This window comes from Erigeron canadensis, chromosome 8 (genome assembly GCF_010389155.1).
Source record: "Erigeron canadensis isolate Cc75 chromosome 8, C_canadensis_v1, whole genome shotgun sequence".
NCBI lineage: Eukaryota > Viridiplantae > Streptophyta > Magnoliopsida > Asterales > Asteraceae > Erigeron > Erigeron canadensis.
In genome coordinates, this window is record NC_057768.1 from 34,379,348 (window position 1) to 34,402,318 (window position 22,971).

At 32.9% G+C, this 22,971-nt stretch overlaps 3 protein-coding genes across 3 annotated transcripts; 2 read left to right on the forward strand and 1 right to left on the reverse strand.

Moving 5' to 3' along the window:
• The first annotated feature begins 4,467 nt into the window (after positions 1 to 4,467).
• Positions 4,468 to 13,084, forward strand: LOC122611231 (protein MICRORCHIDIA 7-like). Its single transcript, XM_043784219.1, has 20 exons — positions 4,468 to 4,969; positions 6,190 to 6,264; positions 6,372 to 6,406; positions 6,502 to 6,580; positions 7,100 to 7,192; positions 7,294 to 7,378; positions 7,911 to 7,986; positions 8,385 to 8,513; positions 8,589 to 8,687; positions 8,773 to 8,874; positions 9,131 to 9,292; positions 9,372 to 9,467; positions 10,028 to 10,079; positions 10,176 to 10,287; positions 10,701 to 10,762; positions 10,848 to 11,155; positions 11,503 to 11,597; positions 11,699 to 11,786; positions 12,287 to 12,409; positions 12,773 to 13,084. The coding sequence occupies exons 1-20, from the start codon at positions 4,570 to 4,572 to the stop codon at positions 12,860 to 12,862; spliced, it is 2,361 nt and encodes a 786-aa protein (XP_043640154.1). The 5' UTR covers positions 4,468 to 4,569; the 3' UTR covers positions 12,863 to 13,084.
• A 3,131-nt stretch (positions 13,085 to 16,215) lies between these two features.
• Positions 16,216 to 17,196, reverse strand: LOC122610694. The gene has a single exon (XM_043783662.1). It carries the CDS (start codon positions 17,194 to 17,196, stop codon positions 16,216 to 16,218), a length of 981 nt encoding a protein of 326 aa, XP_043639597.1.
• Positions 17,197 to 17,878: 682 nt separating this feature from the next.
• On the forward strand, positions 17,879 to 22,274 carry LOC122579550 (protein TAPETUM DETERMINANT 1-like). The gene is made up of 4 exons (XM_043751739.1): positions 17,879 to 18,062; positions 18,595 to 18,888; positions 19,068 to 19,151; positions 21,501 to 22,274. Exons 2-4 carry the CDS (start codon positions 18,822 to 18,824, stop codon positions 21,872 to 21,874), a joined length of 525 nt encoding a protein of 174 aa, XP_043607674.1. The 5' UTR covers positions 17,879 to 18,062; positions 18,595 to 18,821; the 3' UTR covers positions 21,875 to 22,274.
• The last annotated feature ends 697 nt before the right edge of the window (positions 22,275 to 22,971 follow it).

A 22,971-nucleotide genomic window follows, 5' to 3' on the forward strand; every position in this document is an offset into this window, starting at 1 on the left:
TACTAACGTTAATTAATTAAAGTAATAATAAATTACATGTCAAAAATTTCCAAAAAAAAGAAAACCCGGATATTAGATGATATATAATTAAATTAAGTCTTTACATAACAAACGAATCAATCTACCATTACTGTTAAGTTCTCTAAGTTACGCTCATGATTTTTATTAAGTCACAATTTTATTTATAAATATTAAAATATAAGATCTGACTACTGAAGCAATCTTAAAAATAAGTTGGATTTGAACATTGATTATATAGTACACATTAAGAACAAAAAACTTAAAATTTGTAAATCTAAATGATGTCATAATATTATTTTGTAACGAAGAAGTAACTATAGAGAACTATGGTTGTGTCATATAATAAAATTTTTAAAAAAGATTACCTCATAACAATTTTGTTTTATTTATACAAAAGATCTTAGCTAGAGAGTAAAGATGAAAACGTACGTTCACATGAAATCTTAAATTATTTGATGTTACAATAATTTATTTTCTCATTAACTCTTACATTATGACTTAAGAGAAATTAGGTTACACAACAAACATCATATTCTTGTTTAATTGTATGTGCACACGTTTCCACATTTGTATCAAAGATATTGATTCCAATAGATGTGACCTTATCTTGCATACTTAAGGTACGTTTAGTGTACTTTGTGAACTAATTTAGCTTATATTATGCATATAACAAGCTTAAGTTATAAGGTCAACAAAAAGGTGATCTATCAATAAAAGCTACATTAAATTTTGGTTTGGCATAAGGTAATAATTAAACTAGTTAGAATAGATACTTGAGCTTGACTCGATTACTTTTAGCAAAGTCTAGCCTTATAGACAAGCTAATAACGCAAGTTCGAGGGATTTGAGATGCCTCTAGCTAGCTCAACCTAGGCCGCTCACTACGGGCATGTTAAGACCTCATCTTTTTGCACATATTTGAAGACATGGTAAGCCGTAAGCATGAGGCCATCGTACCAGGTCATCATCATGCCTCATCTAAATTTAGAAAAGGTTGGACGAGATGGGGTAGGTCAAGGTGTATGTAGTGGTTTATATTTTCTTTTTATTTGGGGATGATGAGAGAGGGTATATGTGTGTGGGTGTTTATAATTTTTAATTAAGAATAAAGTGAGGATGAGGTTATGATAGTAAGAGATATATTCTTGAATTTGTATTGAAAAGAGAACCCTAGTGTGACAATGAGGATAAAGTGAAGACGACGTTATTATAAGGAAAGACTTTATATCATGTAGGGAAGACTCCTATACATAATCAACTTCATGATGTCGTTAAATCAAAAGTTATCATACCATTTAGTTTGAAATGTGTTCTTTTGGTTGTGACTTATTACAGTTCTAACCCTAATACCTTTTATGAAAAAATCTGAATCTTTTATAGTCTAGTTTTTTTTTGAAAGGTATGGTTAAATTATCATAGTGAAGACTCTAGCATAAGCTAGTTTTATATACATTCTCACCCTCCAATGCCAAAGAAAAAACCTCTAATTAGCCGTCGGAGGACATGATATTAATAAGGGATAAAACTCTGTCATTTCAAGTAGCTATCCGGAGACCTCACCATTACAAAAATTATTTCCTAACCATTGAACTAAATTCGTTGGTTCTGCAATTGGTCTAGTTGGTTTATGGTTTTCCCAACATATATATATCGATACCTAAAAAATATCATTTTTTATTTTACCAATTTAATAAACGAAAGAAACTCTTTGTTGTAAAATAAATAAAGAAAAATGATTAATCAATATAAAATATATGCTTAAAAACCAACCTAAAACTAGATCTATACGCGGTCGTTGACCGGGTTAGAGATAATATATATATATATATATATGGTAAAGTTTTTTTGAGAATCTTTTTTTTGCAAGAACCTTTGAGAACTTTTTAAATTAAGCCCAATCGATGATTGTTCTTTACATTAAAATTGTTTTTTAATTGTTTTCTGAATAACTTATGTATAATTTTGAAGTTTATAATTGTGTGGAGCATGGATTATCATCCGTTATACAATTATGTGGAGATTTGGATTCTTGATCACATGTGCACGAATATTGCTATGATCACTTGTGATCGACTTGCATACATATGATCATAGCAATATTCGTGCACATGTGATCAAGAATCTAAATCTACACATAATTGTATAACGGATGATAATTCATGCTTCATACAATTATAAACTTTAAAATTACACATAAGTTATTAAGAAAACGATCAAAAAACAATTTTCATGTAAACAATAATCATCGGTTGAGTTTGATTTGGAAAGTTCTTAAAGGTTCTTAGAAAAACAAAGTTTCTCAAAATAACTCACGAAACATGTTGAACTTTATATACAAAACTAAAATAAATTAGAAAAAGTGTAAATATCTAATTTTTATTAGTAAAACGTAACATATACCCGATAGGATAACGACAGGTTGAATTTTGTTTCATTGTTGGGTGTCGGGTTTTGCACGGCTCTGGCCGGGTTTTGACCCATGTTCATGCCTAACAACGTTGTCGCCACCGCAGCCATCCGTTATGACGCCACCGCTGCGACCCATTATCGATGCCGCATTGCACGGGTGCCCCTTTAGTATAATAATAACAATGCATATATGACTTAAAATATTTTTACTTTTGATTTGAAATTATATGTTTAAAACCTCATTTTATGAATCCTTTCTTTCTTTCTATATGTCTCTACCGATAATCCCACACAACAAAACTTATTCACACTTGACACAAAGATTTTTAAATGAAAAGTACTTTAAGCTTTTTTGAATTCTTTCCTTTTTATTGGTTCTTCAAATCTAACACCATTTTAATTTTATTAGCTATGTAAAATATTTAAATTTAAATTGAAAACAGTAAATACATGTCAAAATTAGAAATTGTATATTTATATAACATTAAAAAGTTACCATGTTTAGCAAAAGATTGACTTTTAATTTCAGGGGTTTGCTAAATACCAAAAGATTGACTTTTAATTTCAGGGGTTTGCTAAATACAGCCTTTAAGGCTGTATTTAAGGTGCATAAATTATTTGTACATTTACCATGAAAATCAGGAGGTGAGCTTTTGATATGGAAGGTACAAGTCTTTTTATGCACGTTAAATACAACCCTTGGGGCTGTATTTAGCACTTCCCTTAATTTTAAGGGTTAGGATTGTTTTGTGTATTATTTTAAATGACCTAGATCAAAGCTTGAATTTTGTAAAATGGTGTTGATATGTTGAGTATGATGATAACAAATACAATGTTGATAATAGATCGACCCATTAACTCATTTGATCCAACAACCTACAACTCATTTGATTTAAACTTAAACTTAAGAGTAAACCTCACTTTTTACACAATGGATGACCAAATAAAAAAAGTTTATATATGTATCACACATTCGACCAGCAAACCCACATTACTCAAAACAATCCATTTGATCCAAAACCAACCAATTTGACATGTCAACGAAAAATAACTCATTTGGCCTAAAACAACTCATTTGGCCTAAAACAACTCATTTGACGTGTCAACTCATGTATTAATCGGGTCGAACATATATCATAAATCGCTCAACATATCTAAAAACTATATATAAAAAAAAAAGAAAAACACAAATATGTATTCATTCCGTCCTCTCATGAGGGTCATGGGCTTGGGAGATCCAAGTTCAAGTCCTGAAACCTGAGATTTACTCTCATTCCGTTCCTCTCATGTTGTTTGACGAATTAATAGGCGGTTTTTCTCACTATGTGGTTCCCGAAATAAAACTTAATCTGTATTTTTTATAATAAATAAAAAGTTAAAAGTTAAAGTAATATATAAGTATATACACGAACTTTAAAAAAAAATGTTTTAAATTTAGACACCATGACTATCTTGTTCAGTTAACAAAATTACCCTTAAAATATGGGTGTAGATTAATAAAAAGTAATATGCATGGACTTTTAATTAGTTCTTCTCTATATTAATTAAATAGTATATAAAAAAGTAAGTGTTCCATCTTACATTGCTTAGTCTATCAATTAATTAAATTAGATTCTGCATGAGAGTTTTTGTAAACTCCATATTGTATATGTTATAATTTTAGAAACACATTACGTTCTTAGACTCCTACCCAATTTACTTTTATGTTAGTTTAGACTTTTATGAAGTATTAAATGTAGTTTGATTTTTAATTGTAAGGGTTAATATTGTTTTGGTTTATGAATTTCAATGGTCTAAATCAATAGTTAAAATTATTTTTTTCTCTTAATTATGGTAGCCATATACATATATAATATTAAAATTGTGATATATGGATTTTACTAAATTTTTTTTCTAATCTTATCTCTTGATCTTATCACATGTTATTAGATTAATTTTTAGGCATATGTATTAAGTTAATTTAATATTATCCATAAATAAATAAAATTATAAATAATGCCATGTGGAAGTAAAAACATAAGAATTATATGACACACATACATTAAAGATTAAACACATTGGCAGAAAGGCTTAAACAACCCAAACCATCAAAATTCATCATCAAACCATCGCCGTCAGACTCCACCGGAAAACCCCACAATGGAAGAACAACACCAAATTCGTGTCAAGCAAGAAATCTTGGAACAACAACATATAGATACAAACAATGCATATACATCACAACCCGGTTCAAGCAAAAGAAAACCCGGTTCAAATACTCCTGTAGCAGTAGTTGATCTTGATACTGCCGGTTCTGATTCTGATAGTGAAAAAACTGAATCTTTTTGTCCAGGCGATAATTATGGGTCAAATAAAAGGCAAAAAAATGGAAACAACGTCGTTTTGCCAGATGGGTTTCTTGATCCATTGCCACCCAAGAACAAGAATGTGGATACTGGGTCGGACCCGGGTCGGGTTAAGGTTAAAGGGTGTAATAAACAGTTTTGGAAAGCTGGTGACTTTGAACTGGGTTCAGGTGGAAATTGGGAAACATCTTCTGGTAAGTTTGTGTTTTCTTACTGTATATTTTTGGAATTTGTTATAAATTATTAGACTTTGAGTTTGAATTAGTAGTTTTTCTATTTTTCAAGATTTTTAGGGAAAAAAAGTTATTAGTTTTATATAAAATTTTAAAATTGTGCCCTAATTTGTAAGGGATGTGAATAAATTGGAATAGTAAATATCATATTAGGGAACTTGTAATGGTTAATTAGACTAAATTTCGATAAATGCACCATGCAAATTACTTCATATACAGTCTGTAAAAGTTGTATGAGGTAGCTTGTTTAGTGTAAGAATCACCCCAAAAGTAAAGTATCGGAGAAACCGTAGGGATGTGGCTGGAGATTATGACGCTTAAAAAGTAGCCGGGGTTCAATCCTCACGGGGGCTAATGAGGAACTTGATTTTTCAGATTATTGGTGAAGGTTAAACAGTGGTCGGACCACCAGTTTAGTCGCAAGCTAGGTGAGCTTGATTTATTCATCTAACGTAATGGGTCTAGGGTGGTTTGGCTTGTTCTGGTTAGGCTCATCGGGAAGTCAACCTCCTAATGTTTGTGCTGATATTAAAGTTATTCCAAAGTTTTTCTGTGTATTATAGTTTGCATGCCTGATTCTTAATCTGATTTGTGCCTTGCTGGTGTTGTTGATCAATTGTAATGGGTTCTTTTAAAGTGCATGTGTATATTTTTTTATGGCGTCAAAGATCATTTTGAATTAGATAGGAATAGCATACAAATACTTTTGTGAAGTGCATGTATCTATTTTTGTAAATAGATTGTTATATAACTATGTTGGTTGATTACTTGATTATAGCTTTTAGTGTATCATATATAATAATTAGAAGTTGCATACTCTCAATTGACTTGCATTTGCTGAAGTGTTTGAAGGATATCCGATAGCAATAAAGTGTATTAAAGAAAGGCTAAATGATTTTTTACCTATGTGACATTGCGTTTTATTGAGGATATTGTTATCGGCATCTTTATCATTATGAAATGCATAAATGGATATCTTTCTTTCATGATTAATACTGTATATTATGTGTCATATATGATATGATTGCTTTAGTCATTGAAGGTGTTAACTAAGCTACACTAATTGTGTCTGGGACTTTTGTAAAATTTAACAGCTAATTGGACTGGTAAAAAAAACCTTCCAAATTACTAGTACAAATTCTATGCCTCACCTTTTTTTTTCTTCTTCTTCTGTTTGACAGGTTGTATGGATCACGTTAGGGTTCATCCAAGGTTTCTACACTCTAATGCAACTAGTCATAAATGGGTTCTTGGCGGTAATACTACCCAACCTATCTAAAAGTCCTTTATTTGGTTTCTCTTATTAAATCCCACCTGCATACGTTGTTCATTAATGCATTGGTATATATGTTTTTTCATGTAGCTTTTGCGGAACTTTTGGACAATTCATTGGATGAGGTACTTTCCAGTTTCTAAATCCTCACTACTGTTATATATTGTTAGTATACTTGAGTTCCACCTAGTTGAAATCATATGTGTGTTATACTTATCAGGTCTGTAATGGTGCCACGTATGTCAGCATTGATATGCTAAGAAACAAGAAGGATAAAAGTAAAATGTTGGTGATTGAAGGTATGTGGCCTAATGTTGTGTCATAGTAATAGGACCTTCCATGCTTTTATAGTTTTATTTCGATCAAGGATGGCAGGATGCCCACCTAGTTGGTGGAAACTTTAGTAGTATCCGTGCTTATTTTGTAAGACTTTTTTCTATGTCATTTGGTGCCTGATGTATGATGTGTCATTGTTGCTTCGTAGTAGATTTGGGTTGGTGTTGGGTGGCAAAGGATGGGTTAACGTGTCATGCCTACTCGGACAACTTGTATTGCCTGTTGTTTGGAAATCTATTCTCCCTAAGTATGGTGGCTGGGAGGTTTTAGGCATTTGAGAACACTTTGGGTGAACTTTGACCAGTATGTTAAACCATTTGCCCCCTTTTCTTAATAATTTAAGTCTTAAAAATTAAACTATTCGAATCGCTGGCGATAAAATAGAACCCAATTCCACGCAGATTTAAATGAACTTCTCGAAATGCTGCTTCCTTGTTATTACTACCTTTATTGCTAATCGTGCTTCTCTCTATCTCCCTTAGATAATGGTGGTGGTATGGACCCGGATAAGATGCGACAATGCATGTCTCTTGGATATTCTTTGAAAAGCAAGGTCGCAGACACTATTGGACAGTGTAAGTGAATCCCAACTCATTATGAATTTATGATTATAATCGCCCATTATATTTTTGTACTCCTTTCAGTTCTTAGCTTCTCTTTGCCATATTTTTGACAGACGGAAATGGTTTCAAGACAAGTACTATGAGGCTTGGGGCTGATGTTATTGTTTTCTCACGATGCTCTGCAAAAGGTGGAAAAAGGTCCGTCATTTATGTATGGACAAACTGCAAGAAAATGCCATATATATTATTCAATTTCACTAACATATGCAACCTGATATTGTCAAGCGTCAAATGCAGTGTATTTTCTATAATTATTTAATGCAATGTATTTGCCATATCCAAGCGGAGTATGCAATTTTTTGCATTAAGTGGTGAAAAGTGGTATATGCGTTGTATTAAAATGGTAACTATGTTGCAGCTATCTGGTTACAAATTGCATATATTGGTAAAAAGTGAATAATACATTGCATTTTTATGCTGTTTCATATATGTGTATATCTAAACTGAACTATAAGTTCTGTGGTTCCTCATTCTAATAGCCTCTAGATGCATTTCCTTGAAAGTTACTATTTTTTTTAAAAAGATTGCAAGTATGTACATTGGTCAAAAGCCTTCTGTCTAGCAATAATTAGATATCATAGCTGTGCTTGCACGGCATTATTATTGCTGAAAGAAAATTAGGAGGAAAGATGAATTGATGATAATATAATATTGTTTTCTTGTCTTCCAGGTCCACACAGAGCATTGGACTTTTATCCTACACATTTCTACGAAGCACCGGAAAGGAAGATATAGTAGTTCCCATGGTAATACTGTGAACTAACTTTCTATGCACACTTTCTTTAGTTATTATATTATTATTAAATTTTAAGAATTCAGAGCTTCTTAGTTTTTGCTATGAGTTTTTGTTTGAAGAAAGGTAAATTGGTTGGAACTTATAAAAGTTATCAGAAATTGGATGTAACCTTTAATAATGAATCTATATACAGTATATGATTGCCTACTTGAAATTTGAAAGTTCTTACTATGTTTATGTATTCTGAAGTTCGAATTACTACCAAAAAAAAGCATCACCTCTTTTGTAACAGTTCATTTGACTAATCTTCTTGATCTTAATCAACTGTAATTTTTGAACATATTTTGTATGTTGGAGCAAATTACTCATCTTACAGCTATAGTGTTTTTGTTGATCTCTTTGGGAAAGGTTGATTATAAAAGAGAGGGTCGTGAATGCAAGAAAATCATACGCTCATCACAGGAGGACTGGGATACAAATATCGAGGCAGTGGTTCAATGGTCTCCGTTTTCAAGTGAAGCAGACCTCCTGAAACAGGTAAAGTCAGTTATTCTCTTGTTTGTATTTTTGGGCACTCAATATGTTACTAACTTGTTTTATTTGATGTTGTAGTTTGATTTTATGAAGGATCAGGGCACACGTCTAATTATTTACAATCTGTGGGAGGATGATCAAGGACAGTTAGAACTTGATTTTGATACAGCTGAAGATGTTCGTTCTAAAATGCCTTCTATATTATGAATGTTCAAGGTTAATATTAAGTGATCTTAATATACATTTAATGCATTTCCTGTAGGATGTACAAATACGAGGTGTTAATCGAGATGAGAAGAATATCCAAATGGCCAGTGCTTACCCAAACTCTAAAGCCTTTCTGACGTATCGACATTCATTAAGAGTAAGCTTTGATGCCAATTATATCTGATGAAAATACTTCATGTCTAGTTTCTCTTTGATTAATATCAGCGAGGTGACAAAATTGACCGGGCAGGTAGTTGCGTAATGGGTAATTAGCGCTTTGGACTCCATTATAACTTATTAGTGTTAATTTTACCAACCATTACTTTATTTATATGAGAATTGCAGCGTTTCTAATTTTATATATTCTTTGAAGATTGATAATGATTAAATAATGTATTCTTTATACTTTTCAGACGTACTCATCCATCCTGTATTTGAGAATACCTCCTGGATTTCGGATGATCCTCCGTGGAAAGGATGTTCAGCATCACAATATAGTAAATGACATGATGATGACGACCGAGGTCACATATCGTCCACAACCCGGTGCTGATGGGCTTTCCAAAGATTCAAATGTAATGCGTTCTTTGGTTTAAAATTTTTTTTGTTTAGTTTTGAGGTTTCTATATGAGTTTCTGGGCTTTCCATGAACAGATAGTTGCAGTTGTTACTATGGGGTTCGTTAAGGATGCAAAAGCTCATATTGACGTTCAAGGGTACAATGTGTATCATAAGAATCGACTCATCAAGGTTAGAATGCTTTTACATATGATATCAATGGGAATGAAGTGTTGGGTCCCAATCATTCCAGGTCACGATAACTCTTGCTAGACCAAGCTCCCGACTTGTTCACAGAGGTTTTTCTTGAATTAAATAGATATTGTTAGAGGTGTTGATTTCCACCCACATATGGGTAAAAGCGAACCAGCCTAAATGGGACACTAATACACTATGGGTCAAAAGATAAAATTTGGAAATTAGATAAATAGTAATGGGTCGGAAGTCACACAAAGTGTTTTGAAAATGCTTTAAACCTCAATTTTTTTTATTGCAAAATTAGTTGCATCACTTCTAATAATCTTGTTTTATTCCCATCATATCCATAATTATTTGTTTTAGTTCAAGAAAAGAAAAGACACGATAAGTGTTTGTTGGCCCAACTTGACCAGTCTTAAAAGTACCTGTTTAGACCTGAACTCAGTTTGACCACATTAAACAACCGTCCGACCAGCTTGTATTGACCACCTTTAGGATTCCAACTTACATACTTTTTGTTTACAAAATAACAACATTGGTTTTTATATATACAGCCATTCTGGAGACTTTGGAATTCTACTGGAAGTGATGGTCGTGGAGTAATAGGTCATTTTCCTTCCTTGAAGATTTGTAGGCTTATGTGAATACTTGTTAGCAGATAATGATTTTTGAATGGATTCACCTGTTTCTACTAATGAGTAGGTGTGTTGGAGGCCAACTTTGTAGAACCAGCTCATGACAAACAGGGGTTTGAACGCACTATCGTCCTTTCAAGACTTGAAACACGTCTTATTCAGATGCAGAAGACATACTGGTATGTTCTATATTCTCATGCACTTCGGCACTTCCATAATTTGAAAAGGTGACAATTTAGATTGTAGACCCATTTACTTGAATGGGTTGAATACTTGAATCAGGTGTAGAACGGGTCAAATAAAAAAAACGATTAGCTAAAATGGGAAATCAGTCAAATGGTTTGAAAGTTCTACCAAAGAGTATTTAAGGTGCACAAATAACCTCTTAAATCAGCTCACTGAAAAAGTTAGCATATATTTCAATTAATATATTTACGTAAAACAAACTTACAGAAAATTGGGTCAGAGTTTCAGGTCATCTCGACTAGTACCAAAAATCTCTCATTTTGCTCATTTCCAATCTTCCCAAATCTCCTATTTTCCTACTTACAGTAATGTGCAATTAAGTATTCATGAAACTTTTTTGGTTCAGGCGCACATACTGCCATAGAATTGGATATGCTCCAAGGATCAATAAGAACAACCTGGAGAATGGTACATGATGTTTTAAGTTTATTTGAATAAACAGCTTCGAGAAAACCAGTTTTTTGATCTTAACATTTTCTCTTTGCTATTCTAGACACTCCTCCTGACTTTTCCCCTGAAGCTACTAAAAAGAAAAAAGCTGCATCAACCAAACAAGTTTCTCTTTCAAACAAATTTTTTTCAAATAAAAATCCAAAACTAGGAGGAAGCAACTTGGGAAGACAACCGGCGGTCAATCGTTTTGAGGAAAACGGCCAGTATGGGGAAGGTCCAAGCTCACTGAAGTCAACGTCAAAGACTGAAATTATTCGTGATACCACGAATATTAGACATACAAATTTAGATAATGGTTATTCTCCTTATGGAAATACTATGGAAATTGTCACACACTATCAGTCAATGGTAACTTCTCGATCCTTGAACTTTCTTTGTTACTGTCATTTTATCATATGGTTTGTCATTAGTTTAAAGATTATACAAGCTTGAAATGCAGTTTTAAACTTTTATATGCTCATCTTCCATGCTATTTGTAGACAGTCAAAATGGGTGGGGTCGGGCGGGTTTTTTAACGGGCCAAAATGGGTCTTGGTCAAAACCGTTGAGCTTTCTGGGACAGGCTTAAAGGGGATTTGGGGCTTGGTTGGCCATTAACACTTTATCTCTGCAATCTATTCCATAACTTGGGCATCGAATATGATTACACAGTTTTGGTAAGATGGCCTGATCAATGCAATTTCTTTAATTGGCAGTTCCAGGATATTGCTGAAAATGGAAGTGATACTTTACACTCCAGTGTACCTGATTTAAGTCAGTTGGCAGAAGAGAACCGCCAATTAAAAGAGAAGTATGTCACTTTTATCCATCATGCATGTATAACTCAGAATATGCTTTTGCAAGCATCTCTGATATAATTTACCATTTCCTTCTTTTATCTTATTCTCATAGGTTGAAAAAAAAAGATGAAGATATTTTAGGTGACCTTCTGCGTGATATAGAAAAGGAGAAAAATCGTTGCAAGGAACTTGAAGCTCAGGTATTTCCTGAAATGATAAAACTCTTTGCTATCTCTTAGTTTCCCTGCCTTATTAAATCTACATAAAGCTTGAAATGTAGAAGCAAAATGCATCTTTCAAGAGGGTGTATGGAGTCGGGATAATCCGTTTAAAATTGGTTTTATACACTGATTATATTTCTGACTACTCGAGTTTTGGACAATCAGTTCATATATGTTGCAAAAACACAAAGCTGAATATCTAAGAGTACAATAAACTTACCTTTTTACACCCGTCTTTTAACACGTTTTGATGGAATATTACCCCCGTTTCACATATTGTCTTTTTTTCATTAACTAAAAAGTCTTTTTGATCAAATACTCAGACATCTTATTGTTTTATTGTTAAAGCTTTAAACAACACAAGCACATCGAAACACTATTTTTACACGTTATTCACTATTATATTATTTTATTTTAAGAAAGCTCAGTATTTGGGCCTATCTCTGATCGTATTTGTTCTGATGGTCATTTGTAATTAGCTTGAGGAAGCAAAGGAAAAATCCGAGACTGTCAGCAAGGAGCAAGAAAGTATGATTGACATATTTGCAGACGAAAGAGAGCGACGAGACAGAGAGGAGCAGATTTTAAGAAAGAAGTTGAAGGTTTGTTGCTCTTTTTCTTTATTATGTCTTTTTGATAATTAGAGGGGACTATTTCAATTCATTTACTTATGAATGGGTTTTATCCGGGTTCTGGTTAGCCTAATGGGGTCCAATGGAACACAAGTCATCTGAAGTGTATCTTAGAAGCATCATACCTTTTAAATTTTTTTATAATATATAAATAAATTATCACTTATATGACATTAGTTTTGCAATCATATTTGACACACTAATTATTTATAAGAATTATTAAAAGATGGAACAAAAAGGCATTTTGGCTCGATCCTAGTTGTCCTGTCACCCGAACTGGCCAAGTTTAAGTTTCTCCACCGGATGGTTTATAAAACAAATTGATTCTTGCAGGAGGCAACGACGACCATTCAAGATTTGGTCGAGCGGGTGAAACAATTAGAGTTGGAGAAAATGAAAAGCCAAAAATGGACCGCTACGTAGAATCATCGGTTGAGAGTTTGTAGTTGGCTCTCTAGGGTAATTGTATATATGATAACCATTTACGCAAAATTAAGCCTATAGTCTCTCTAGCGTCCTGCTGGTGTTGGTGCCAAATTTTGCATTTAGGATGACAGGCTAGTCTAATTGGATGTAGATATGTATTGTTATATGGTGGAAACTTATGAATACAAGTTAGTCAATTCCATTTACTTTCTTTTGTTATATTTTGTGTCTTTTTAGTAAGGAAGTTTTAAGAAAGTTTTGGGAGGATATGATATCATCTTTTTTGGTGTTTAATCACTCATGGGGTCAGAATCCTATATGGGGATTTCTAGATAAGTCATTCTACTACAAAAATTTATATTAAGTCACTTGTGCGATTGCATGAATGTAAGTTTTAAAAATTATAGTAAATGTCTGGATTTATTTATAAATAGAGTCATTTTAATGTAATCTATTTTTTAAGTAGAATGACTCGTATGAAAATTCTATATATATAGTACAATAAGTTAATCCCTTTATGATAGTTGCGATCAGCTTTCATGGATCAAAATTTGATAAAAGTGATGAGAATTATTAATTTATACACATCCGTTGGCTAATTGGCTTGTAATGGACTCTTTCAAATTAAACCCACATGATGAGCATGGCTAGATAATATACTTTTTTAGAACCTAAAATATTCACTAGATCGATGATTTAGATTTGATAAACGAGACGGGCTAGATTCTTTTTATTCGATTATTCAAAGGACAAAACTTTGACTTAAATATATGCGATTTAATCAAAGTATTTAATGAACATTTTCCAACATTTCTTTGACCACTCCAAATATGTTTACCTATTCAGGTTCGTAATCGAGAGTCTGAGACCTCTTATGATATCCAAACGCTCCTTTTATAATAACAGTCGTTAGGATTGTACAAGTTTTTAAAAGGGTGGTTTTTAAAAATTAAAAGGGTGGTTTTTAATAACGCTCATTAAAATCTGTACATTGCAAATTAAATGTATATTTTTTTAATAACGCTCTTTTATAATAACGTTCTTTTATAATAACGCTCATTAAAAATTAAAAGGGTGGTTTTTAATAACGCTCTTTTATAATAACGCTCATTAAAATTTGTACATTGCAGTTAAAAAATTAAAAGGGTGATTTTTAATATATAATGTACAAGTTTTTAAACATGTAATAAGTTGTTATTTTCGATAAGTTTTAGATATTATTGCAGTTAGTGGTTTAATAGGCCAAACCTGCAATACAACAGTAGTCGCAATAGTCGAGACTTGAGAAGACATGATCTAGATGTAATTTTTTTTTGAAAAAAAGAAGGAAATATTGATTGCATATCGAACGAGCTACACATAAAAGGTAGTACAGCTAAAGTGCTAAATATAATTTGACTTGGAAGTGGAAAAATATCAATCGAAGGTAAATAATGAGCAGAGTACAATATATATTGAATGAGTGTCCTAAAATTTAAACATATATAACTACTAATAATATTGTACATGGTAAAATACGGTTATTTATTACAGTAGTCAATTTAATTTAACAAAATATAGTACTAAATTTAAATCTCTCTAGTAAATGTGGTATGCGTGCATGATTGTTATGATGTATCTTTGTTTTTGTTTTTTTTGAACATAACTTATTACTTATTGTGTATGAAAATCTAAAATGCAGCTTCAGATTTGGGTATGTGTCATATACTATGTGTGCAATGTATGTTTAGATCAAGTTCAAGCATAATAAGTTTAAAGCTCAATATGAGAAGCATATATTACGAATTAGCTTCTTATATTAAAAACTAGATTGATTAAAATAATAAAAGGAGCTTTCGATCAAGCGAATTCAAATATTAGTTTTTGAGCTCGTGGCATAAAAATAACGAGCAATAATTCTATGTTGGAGCATGACTTTGGCACCTTTAACATGAATTGTGTGAGCTTTTACCTAGTAACATGTACACTATATCCATAATTTCATGTTTAAGACTGTTCCAAAAGGGGCATCCGCAACTACCCCGACGCCTTTACTGTCGATTTGTTGCCCAACATACTGCGGTCGAGTGTTGCCGTTGTCTAAAAAGAAAGTTGGCTAGAATATATTTTCCGCATGCTCCTCTTCTACTTAAAAAAATTGCCATTGTAGCGACTAGATTGTAAAAAGATTTTTTTTTATTTTTACCCTTTATTCTGTACATTTATCCTTTTTTCTATACATTTTAACTCTACAAACCTTCCATCTTCCTCTATATTTTATATAAGTTTTCTTATTATTATTATTTTTTTAACAAAAAAAGAGAGTGATGATGTATACGTGGACATCTCCATTCATCTATACACGTGATTACATGATCATTTCTCCTCGTATAGATTCAAACTAATCGTAGAATCCTAGTTATTATATTTTTAAGGGAAAAATGATAAATTTTCAAAAGAATAAAAATCTTCTTAAAATTATAAGAATGTGACATGTGGTATCTACTAATTTTCTTTTTTAATCTTGTCCTTTGATTTTTTTTATATGTCATTATCTCATGATTAAGAAGATTAATCATTTCCAATTTTTAAGTACTTTCCATTATAGTTTACCGGTTGAACACCAGCTTTCCATGTTTGAAGTCTTGAGTTCGAAACATTGGAAAGACCTTTAAAGAAATTTCACAAATAAAGTCTTTCAGTGAAACAAGTTTGAGTTATACAGAAGGGATAAGGTTTTATCTCAATTAAATGTCGTGCCTTGGGGCGGTTTAGTTGGGGGTTTCTCCTCCTACTAGGTATTGAAAGTGAGGGGGCTCTTGAGCGCGGACCCGATTTAGACAACGTAAGTTAGATCCCCCATTCCCTACTACTAATAAAAGATGAATAATGGAGTGTTTTTCAAAATTATTAGCATAGATAATTTTTTTAAAAAAATTATCTAGTGATTATAGTTAGAAAAATTAAAAGATAAAACTTAAAAATGATCTTGAAAAAGTTACATGTCAAAAAAAAATAAAATTCAAACTATCTCGAAATGATCCATACTTCTAATTAACAAAATAGCCTAATAATTCTGCCAACTATGAGATAATGACATATGAAAAAAGCAAGTGACAAAATTAGAAAAGAGAACTAATAAATACACATATTACTTTCTTAATATTTTTTTTTTGAACATTAAACTAACCCATTTATTAATAATAACTAGCGAGGCGCTAGTGAAAAGTACAGTTGAACGGGGTATAAGGTTACGTTACAGATTTGACATATTGATACTGATAATAGAGATGAAAAAGGAAGGGCACAAACACAAAGCAAACAAAGAATTCACTGAGATCAGCAAGATGGCCAGGGTATCAGAAGTTCACTTAGAATGAGAAGCTGCTCCATTGAGACCAATTAATATCACGAGCCTTTGATCGGTTAGTAATCCACAGAAAGCTATTGCTCTTTATATTTTTGGCCGCTTGTCTTGTTGAGGGAGGCTTTCCAGAGAATATGCAGTCGTTCCGGGTCTTCCATAAAGTCCAGCAGGATAAAATGATAACATTTAACAGCTCTCTTTTTCCATGAGGTATCACGAGGACTTTGTGATACTCAAGGAGTTCTTTTATGCTTTCCGGATTGGATACAGGTAGCTTCACCCATGATCGAATGAATCCCCATAATTGCTCAGCGAAATCGCAATGTAGGAAAAGGTGATTGGCAGTTTCATTCATGGCCTTACATAAGATGCAAAGAGAAGAAGGGACAACAATGTTTCTGTTTTGCAGCAGGTCAGAAGTGGCGATCCGATTCATCTCTAATCTCCAGCAGAAAATGTTTACTTTCAGAGGCGCGAGTTTGTTCCACGGAAAAATCCAACAGTTGGGGCCGTGTACAGTAGCTTTGATGCATCTCTTAATTGATTTGACCGAGAAAATTCCATCAGGATCAATCGTGCTTCTCCAGCTATCTTCCTTATCTGTAAGTGAGACTTGGCTTATTCGTGACAGTAAATCTTGTAATTGAAACAGTTCAAGAGGGGTTGAGGGAGCATTAGTCCACTCCCACTCCCATTGAGAAAATCTTCCAGCTCCTGTGCATCTATCTCTGACTCGACAATTCTTTTGTCTTTCTAATCTAAATAACTCAGGGTATGCTAAAAATAATGGGGAGTCTCCAATCCAGGGATCAATCCAAAAGCAAAGGGAAGCTCCATTGCCAACTGAACCTGTAATGACACGCTCCAACGAAACGTCAAGTGGGGCAAAGTGGGAGTTTAAGCCCGCAATGGACTTCCAAACTCCCACAATGCTGTTCTTAACTGGAATGGGACAACAATTCCTAGAAGAGGAGTGAATAGCCATAACGACTTGACACCACAGAGAGTTCGGCTCCTTACGGAACCTCCACCACCATTTAGAAAGTAAAGAAATATTTTTATTGTACAAACTATCCAACCCAAGCCCGCCCGATTCCACCAGTGCAATTACCCTATCCCAACAAACCCAATTAATTTTTCTTTTATCCGCCGTATCCTCCCAGAAAAAGGACCTTCGAATAGCTTCAAGCTTAGAGAGAACACTAACCGGGGCCTTATACAGTGAGAAGTAGTAAGACAGGACGCTGTCAAGCACCGACCTGATGAGAGTAATTCTACCCCCGAGTGAGAGGGTGGAGGCTGTCCATGAGGCTAAACGGTAGTAATTCTTAATATTTTAGGTTGATTTTAAACTAATCTTTAACAGAATTTATTATTTTCCCTTTAAAAAGATTAATTAATTTTTTAAAAAAATTAAAAAATATCTCTCTCTAAAACAGATGAATGCACATTGATATGACCGATTTCCTTGATTTGACCCGAATACATATTACCCGGGTTATAAACTGTCCCACCAGCGCGTGAGTAAATTACAAAATCTCCAATAACTCTCTCCCACGTGCAACTTAACCACGGTTAACTACCCTCACGCGCCACTCACATTCTTTTTTTTTTTTTATCTTTCTTTGTAGAGAATAAAACAATACACATCCCACAAACTTACACGTTTCCCCAAACCCTAACCCCCCTCCCCCTTCTTACTCTCTCTCTCTAAAAGTAATCTTTTACTCTTTCTCCCTCTATATCTATATACATACACATACAGACCTATACATACACTCACATTACACGGAGCTGATTTATTACATCTCCGGCCTTATTTCTCTCGCCACCACAGCAGCTGATTCAAAGGTCCCAATCTCTAATTTGTACTTCAATTTTGATATTCTCTGTCAATTTTGTCCATAAATCTGAGCTTCCAATACATATATATACATAAAATTAAATTAATATTACCTTAAATTCATCATATTGTATCTATAAACTGCTTAAGGATTCTATGTCCAGCTTTTTCATTACACCGCAAACGGATAATTTTCCGATTTTAGCTGATGTTTTCGAGTTTTTATATAATTAATTTAAATACTGTATGTAAATATCTATATTTTTAGCTTGTTGAACAAGCTGTGTATAAATCTAATTTCCGTTAAATAAATTGTACAAAAAAAACAAAAAAGCTGATTATTATTACCTAAAGGTAGCTGAAAATAGTGAAATCCTTCAGTCAAACATCTCCATGATTCGGCGGTAGATTATTTTTTATTCCTAATTTTTTTTATTAATATAGGAATTGATTGATTAGATGTGTATATCAATTCATGCCTATACTATACATGTACTAATCAATATTATAAAACTAATTTTCAATTTTATTATTATGCAGTAGCAGTACAAGCTCAACATCTCCATTCCCATTAATCTATAAACAGTAGTCAAAGATCATATCTGGATTTTGTCCGTACGGAACCTATATATAGATCTACTCAAAAGCATATGTATATATAACCGTCATTATATCTCCGAAGAATCAAATCCTTTTAGATATATTTGGCCTGTACGTATCTATTTTTATCGCTCAGCTTCAGTTTCCGGCGAAAACGTATATTTCCGATGACTTTAACGACGTCCGTTACAGTCACGTGTTTGGTGATGCTAGCAGTTGTTGTGTACGTTACAGGTATGGTTAATCAATTATTTATTTGCTTTTAATACTTCATTATATTGTTATCCTTTTTTTGTATGTATAATGAATATGTAATAATTTTGTCTTGTCTTCATTCAATGATATCCAAAAGTATAAATCCTTCTTAAATTGATTTTCATTAACTTATTATATTTTGTTATAAATTTTTTTAGGTACAAGTGTTAATTCAAAGAGTACAACCTACAACAGCTTGATTATTTCTGGTCTGCATCGCAAGCTTCTTCATAAACATCATGGTAAGTTTTCAAAAAATCCTCATTTAATTTATAGATACAATATCTATCATATAATGTGAAGGTATATGTATATAGTATTATTATTATTATTATTATATAATGATGATATAGTTATGATGATGAATATATAAAAAAGGAAACGTGGAAATGCAATAAATGTGTGTCTGTAATATTTTTCCGGTGAAATTCTAGTTTGTATAAACGCTGCAAACACTGCACTGCACACACTGGTGGGAAAGGGACAGAGGGTATTTGCTCAGGATAAGTTGGTGAAGGTACTGGTGAGGTGAAGGTACTGTAATTTGGCTGTATTAATGGTGGTGGAGGTGGTGGGATTGGTGGTGATGGTGCACGTATGCTATATTCCACTGGTCATTTCTATTACATGCTGCGTGCTTTTACCATCCACCCTGGCATATGGTCCCCCTTTTTTATAACCACAACCTTCCCATGCACATACATACTATTTCTTTCATCTGGACTAAATATGTTATGTGTATGTATATGTCACAACATATCCTAACATTTTTTATTTTCTTTGAAAGGCCATCAAAATTTTATTGAATATGATTTTGATCATTTTAGATGTAATTAAGATGATGTTTTTTCAAATTAATTGTTGTTTTTAGTTAATTACTTTGTCCGGTCCTTGTTTACGATTGATAATAACTCATGCATGGCTTTTATAATCTATGTCCTCCGTTGCGTTAATAAGCTATACTTTCGTAGTTTTGAGCTGTAACAATGTCTGTTGCCTAAAATAATTTCAAGCAAATTTTTGTTCGAGTTGTTTATCTTGATTATATCCCTTGTAGTTACCCTAAAATTAACTGTACTAGTTTTTCTTGTATTTTTGAGTTGTAAAAAAGTTGAACATGATGAAAAGAAAGCTTAGAGTACCTTTTTTTTTGTGTAAAAAAGGGGCTAATTTCAAGTCAATCATAGTAATGTTTTCACTTGAATACTTTGGTTACTTTTAATTAATAAAGTTTTGTCACAAAGATGGCTAACATAGCATCTTCATTTTTCTTCTTTCTCAATACAGGATGCCATGCATCAGATAAAACTTTGGTCAAAAGTTTCTTTTTATTATCAACAATGTGAACACAAAACCTTCTAGTTATTTTTTACTCCGTATCATTCAAACTTCATTTTCTGTCCAATTGGAGTATTAATTTTGGGAACATTATGTGTACATTTCGTGTAACAAGTGGGTCTCACATTTTAATTCTCATTGGGTAGTCATTTTCGTTTGTATTGGAGAATGTTATTTATGCTATTATTGTTGTGATAATGTGTAAAAGTTAGGTATGTGATTTTTAGGTAGCAGTTAATGTTAAACAGTCTATTAAATTTGAACTTAGATTTTAGATGCATATGTTTAGATGCTATAGACATCTAGGCTGTGAAAGTCTTTCCATTGAACCACTTTTGGGATTTGCATTCGCATCGAAGTATGTATATTTTGGTGAAAGGTAGCATTAGTCTTGTGCGCGCATGTTAGCTACACAAGCATCATTTATTGGAAATGTTAAAAAAAGTTTTCTTGATAATTATCTTTTTCTGATTGATTTGGATGTTATACTCATATTCAAAAAGTGTCTGCCTTGTCCTTCCTTTTCTTGTGTCTGTTTTGTTTCCAGCCAGTCCTTTCATATACGTACATCTATATGTATAATATACAATTCTATTTGTCATTCTTTGTTGGTTGGTCTCTTTGCTAGTACAATATACTTTTGTACAATGTATTATAAAGTTTAAAAAAACTTACTATCACAAACATCAAGTTTATTACTCCTAATAGTTTGTAATAGCTTTTTAATATAATAAGAGATCATTTCAATTGAACTATATGATGCAATAGAAAGAACTGTTTAGTACAAAAATTATTACTGTATTTGAAGGTCATATTTTTCCTTTATTAGTTTTTAAAGAGGGGTGCGTCAGTTGTTAGATTTAGATTCAGAATATCTAACAAGAATCATGTGAACTTTTTTAATTGATATATAAATGCGTTAGAAAATCATAAGTCCAACCCTATCATATACGGCATATGTTTATGCTCCATTTAATTTCATGTCCATTGTCATTTATTTCTATTCAAGTACACTTATTCTTAACATTATTATGCTATAATTGTGAAAAGAAAAAAGAAAGTTGAAAATCTAATAGGTGAGTAAAAAAACTTGTGGACAAAAGCAGGAAAACGTTCAACTGCAAAGCAAAAAAATGTTGACTTTACGCTAATTTTGCCATTTTTATGTATAGCAAGCAATAAAAGCTTTATATTATATATAAAAAAAAAAATCTCTCTCTCTTATCTTGTTTGTATTTACTATATGTGTCCAGGATCAGAATCAGGATCAGTAGCAGGAGGAGCAGGAGATGCAGTGGTGGAACCAAACCGAATATGGGGAGACAAGTGTTCAACTTCAGACATTGTCATTAACCAGGGACCCACAGACCCCCTCCCAAGTGGCATTCCTACCTACACCGTCGAAATTATGAACGTTTGCACCACCGGCTGCGACATCTCTGGCATCCACCTCAGCTGCGGTTGGTTCAGTTCCGCCAGGCTCATCAACCCACGTCTTTTTAGACGTCTCCGTTACGACGACTGCCTCGTTAACAATGGCAAACCTTTACTTAACGGCCACACCATCTCCTTTCAGTACGCTAACACCTTCCGTTACCCTCTTTCTGTTTCCTCCGTTATCTGCTAATCAACCAAAACATGTATTGAAAAAGAAAAATACCACTCATACACGTCCTAATCACACGCTTGGAGTTGGCTTTTTTGACTACTATATTTGCACAAAAGAAGTAACATGTGATGAAGTGTGTCACAAGCCAATATTACTGAGAAAGAGAAAGAGAGACTATATATGTTTACCTTTTGTAATGCTCTGGTCGCTACGTGAAAATTGACGTTTAAACATGAAATGTTATTTTCACACTTTCTAGGGAATCAGAAAGAGGAGAGAGAGTGACATGTACATGAGATATGATTTAGAGCTGAAAATTTTGGTAGCTATAATTCATAGCACTGGTATATATCTATATATAAGTTTGCATGACTTTGACCAATATATTGAGTAATATAATTAAAAGTGTTTTTCATCAGCTTTGGATTTAGTTTGATATAACTTCACTAGCTCTTATTTTCACCTCATCATGTACACCTATTAGGGTGGGGGAGGCCTTCCTCACTCCTCCCCTCCCTGATTTTTTCTTCTCCTCCCCTCCTCTCTCCTTTTGCTAGGAGCACCTCGTCATCTCTCTCCTCTCCTCCCCACCCTTTTCTATTTAATTTAATTTCTATTTATTTTATTTCAAATAATAATAATAATAATAATAATATATACATGTGTGTATATGTGTCACTGTGTATGTGTGTATGTGTATTAAATATATTAGTAAAATAATTTTTAAAACTATAAATTTAAACATTTTATAGACAGTTAAAATCAATTTAAAATACTATTAATAATAATTATGTACAAAAAACAAGAATATAGGAAAAACATTTTGAGCCAATATGATAAATAGCTTAAACTCTAGGGTATAAAGTGTAAATTTGAGTTTAATATATACCACATATATCGATTGTGAATCTTCTGTCTTCTTTCTTCTTTCCCAACTCTACACACACATATAACGGTAACAAAGGTGGGGATAGACCCGGGGACAGCCCTCTCCATGCCGGTCACCACCCAACCGGTACCGGTACCACGGGGCAGTGTTCCCCTCGGTACCGGTGTGGTGCCTAACCCACTCCGTCCAGCCTTATATTGTATCATGGGTTAAGTATTTAGAAACA

Coding starts and splice junctions, on each gene's coding strand:
- LOC122611231 (XM_043784219.1), top strand. CDS start 4,570: ATGGAAGAACAACACCAAATTCGTGTCAAGCAAGAAATCTTGGAACAA. Junction 7,379..7,910: donor TCTGCAAAAGGTGGAAAAAG/GTCCGTCATTTA, acceptor CTTGTCTTCCAG/GTCCACACAGAGCATTGGAC. Junction 8,688..8,772: donor ATTTTGATACAGCTGAAGAT/GTTCGTTCTAAA, acceptor CATTTCCTGTAG/GATGTACAAATACGAGGTGT.
- LOC122610694 (XM_043783662.1), bottom strand. CDS start 17,196: ATGGCTATTCACTCCTCTTCTAGGAATTGTTGTCCCATTCCAGTTAAG.
- LOC122579550 (XM_043751739.1), top strand. CDS start 18,822: ATGACTTTAACGACGTCCGTTACAGTCACGTGTTTGGTGATGCTAGCA. Junction 18,889..19,067: donor AGTTGTTGTGTACGTTACAG/GTATGGTTAATC, acceptor AAATTTTTTTAG/GTACAAGTGTTAATTCAAAG. Junction 19,152..21,500: donor GCTTCTTCATAAACATCATG/GTAAGTTTTCAA, acceptor ATATGTGTCCAG/GATCAGAATCAGGATCAGTA.